Source organism: Athene cunicularia, assembly GCF_003259725.1.
Source record: "Athene cunicularia isolate RWA chromosome Z unlocalized genomic scaffold, athCun1 chrZ_part3, whole genome shotgun sequence".
Taxonomy (NCBI): domain Eukaryota; kingdom Metazoa; phylum Chordata; class Aves; order Strigiformes; family Strigidae; genus Athene; species Athene cunicularia.
This window is the reverse complement of record NW_020799144.1, coordinates 1,912,772-1,915,548: the sequence shown is the minus strand read 5'-3', so window position 1 is coordinate 1,915,548 and position 2,777 is coordinate 1,912,772. Positions and strand designations below refer to the sequence as shown.

Below are 2,777 nucleotides of genomic sequence, written 5' to 3'. Positions count from 1 at the left end.
ACCCCCCACGGGAGCCACAGAAAAATCATACCCCTCCAAACACAATAAAAGTGCATGACTTTCATCTCTCTTTCACATTTGACTGTAGAAGAGGTGTGGGGGAGCACCTCTGTTTACTACAAATTAATTTTTCACTGGGAAAATAGAGTTGGAAGTCAATTTTGCAACTGTAATATGATTTCTCTCCCCTGAGGAAGAAAACATTTTTCAAATAACATACATTTCCTCTTGGTGTATCTACAGTGCACTGCATGCTGATGCCAAGAGACTGTAACACACACTGAACAGCCCAACTCTTCTGGAACAAAAAGGTGAAAGAAGGGAAGAAAAACCATGAGGAATAATGTAAAACAAACAAAACCCAACTTACTAAATGCACAGCTTCATTATACATATTGACTTTCAGACATTCTTTAAGCTGACGAATCATGGCTTCTACAAATTCCCCACCAAAATTGTAGTTTCTGGCATTCAGCAACCCAACTAGCGTCGTGTAAACAGTAAGTTTTTCTGGTAACAGACGTGCACTGACACAGGAAAAGAAACATGGTGTTAGTTGTTTATTCATCATGTGCCAACTGGCAACTGCAGAGCATCTTACAATCCACTTATTGTAAATTAAACTTGTCTTACAAGAAAGGAAGAAAAAAGTGCTAGTGTGATCTTACAGTCCTATCCCATGATTAATATTTACGGACCTTTTATTTTTTTAACTACCATAATTTAGAAATGTAGGTGCCACTTTCGAGTACATTTAAGGTATTGGCTTTTTATTTATGCTTAATTGCTGAGCATTCCAGAGAGGTGGCCAAATAAGTGACAGAATTTATGCAAGGATGTAAGCAGTTAAATTAATAATTTAGAAATAATTTTGATACAGCATCAGCAAGATTACATAAAAGGCATACACATTTTATGCTATTAATTTTGATCCCAACTGATTTTAAGCACAGCATGGGGAAGGCCAGGTCCTACTGGAAAGAATTATTTTTTCCTCAGCCATTTTTATAGCACATAAATTAACCCCATACTGTCAGAAATGTCTTGCTGCTATAGGAAAAAAAAAGTACTATTTGTCTTACATTAACAATCACTGCTAGAAAATAGATTTAAGTATCTAAAACCATAGCACAGGCTAGGGGGCTAGGGCTCGAACACTCCCTCTTCAGCACACCCCTTCTTCACACTTCTCTTACACTGCACAACCCCTCCCTCAGACACCACTCAGTGACCTGGAGACAGGGCACTTCTGCTCCTGCACTTTGCTAGGGAGAGGAAGAAGAACTGTCAGCCACTGGAGAGGCTGCTTTCAGTTCTTCGTGTTCCCAGCTCCCTCCTCTAGTGAATGGGCTTACAAAGACAGGAACATCTCACTGACAAAGAAGAGGAGCAGGCAATGAGAAAACAGCACAGATATTAATAAGCCTAAATAAGTGTTAGCAGCCAATAGCTTCAGTGCTCTTAAGGATTTCATTGGGAAACAGGATATTGCCCAGCATCACTGTGTTCTCATTGCTACTGAGTGCAGCTCAGGTTTGTTCTGTTTTGAGCCTTTGTACACATTTCATGTCAAAGTAATGTAAAAGAGGTGTTTTTCCTGAATTATACCTAGTACATAACAAGCGTATTTCTCTATTTATTTTGTTTGCAGTAAAACAAACTCTACACTGTAACAGCATTCAGGAACTAAAGCCATTCTTGGCATCTGAACTACCTTAACCACTTAAACTTATGCACAGAGAAGACAGCACCTCCCAGATTCCCAGACCTCCTGCATACGTACACAGTACATAGTATTCTTAGTATCTTGCTTTTGTAATTTGGCAGATCAGCTTCCAAAACACCAGCTAGGCCCTCCAAGTTGCTCTCCAAAGATGAATTACTCTAAAATTAAAAAAAAAAAAAAAGTTTGATCATCAACCAGGCAATATGAACCAGCCCCCGACTCTCATGTGGAAGACGAGGAAGTTGGGCAAGAGCACCCTCTTATGTCACCTCCTTTTTCAGAGCAACGATTCAGTTCCGTTAGCAGTAAAGAACCACTCTTGTCTGAAAGAAGGAGCAGCTACTCCTCAGAAGAGCTGCACCTATCTCCTCCCCTGGGATACAGGAGCTAATGCTGCCTCAGGATAAGGTGACTGAGCCTTGATTAGCGATGCAGCATGAAATAAACGACTTTCATTTCTTTTTCACTGCACCATCATTTTTGTTCTTACCATTTTATCCCACTTTCTATTAGCCTCAAATCCTGTCAGGCCTTGAAGCCTGTGCCACAGAGCACACCAAGTTAATTCCTCATCATCCCTGGCAGCCTAGAACCAGCAACACCACCTACAGACACAAAGTGATAACTCTTCACTGGCTGTCCATCATTGTTTGGGAGATACAACACTAACGTTTAAGCCCGTTTTCGCACATCGTTTTGCAAAAGCTGGCAATTTTTCAATTACCTCACCGGGGAAAAAAGAAATCGTTTCTTTTTGGGTGGTTACTATACTCGAACCGCTAACACACAACACACAGAAGCGGGGCGGGGCGGAATGATAGTTTTAACTTTCTTGAGCTGCCGCCAGGCCCCGGCCCTGGCCGGAAGGCGACCGCCTACCTTCTCTCCCACCCTGCAGATGAGTGACTCGAGCCTCTCTTCGATCTCCGACGGCTCAGACGTCCTCCGCCTCTTGTGGGGCTGCCCTGTTCCAACACACCGAGGGCAGCGTTACCGCCGAAGAGCCCCCCACCCCAGCCGCCCTCCATCCCGCCCAAACCCCGCTCCCGCG

The 2,777-nt window shown here is 42.9% G+C and overlaps 1 protein-coding gene across 2 annotated transcripts in view; it reads right to left on the bottom strand.

The window, feature by feature from the left end:
* Positions 1 to 2,686, bottom strand: part of NCBP1 (nuclear cap binding protein subunit 1) — a 29,122-nt gene extending 26,436 nt beyond the window's left edge. For both annotated transcript variants that reach the window (XM_026866751.1, XM_026866752.1), the window contains exons 1-3: positions 2,606 to 2,686; positions 1,784 to 1,884; positions 371 to 527 (exon numbers count right to left, since the gene is read on the bottom strand). In XM_026866751.1, the coding sequence (XP_026722552.1) occupies positions 371 to 430 (60 nt within the window). In that variant the 5' untranslated portion in view covers positions 431 to 527; positions 1,784 to 1,884; positions 2,606 to 2,686. The remainder of the gene's footprint in view (positions 1 to 370; positions 528 to 1,783; positions 1,885 to 2,605) is intronic.
* Between the last annotated feature and the right edge of the window lie 91 nt (positions 2,687 to 2,777).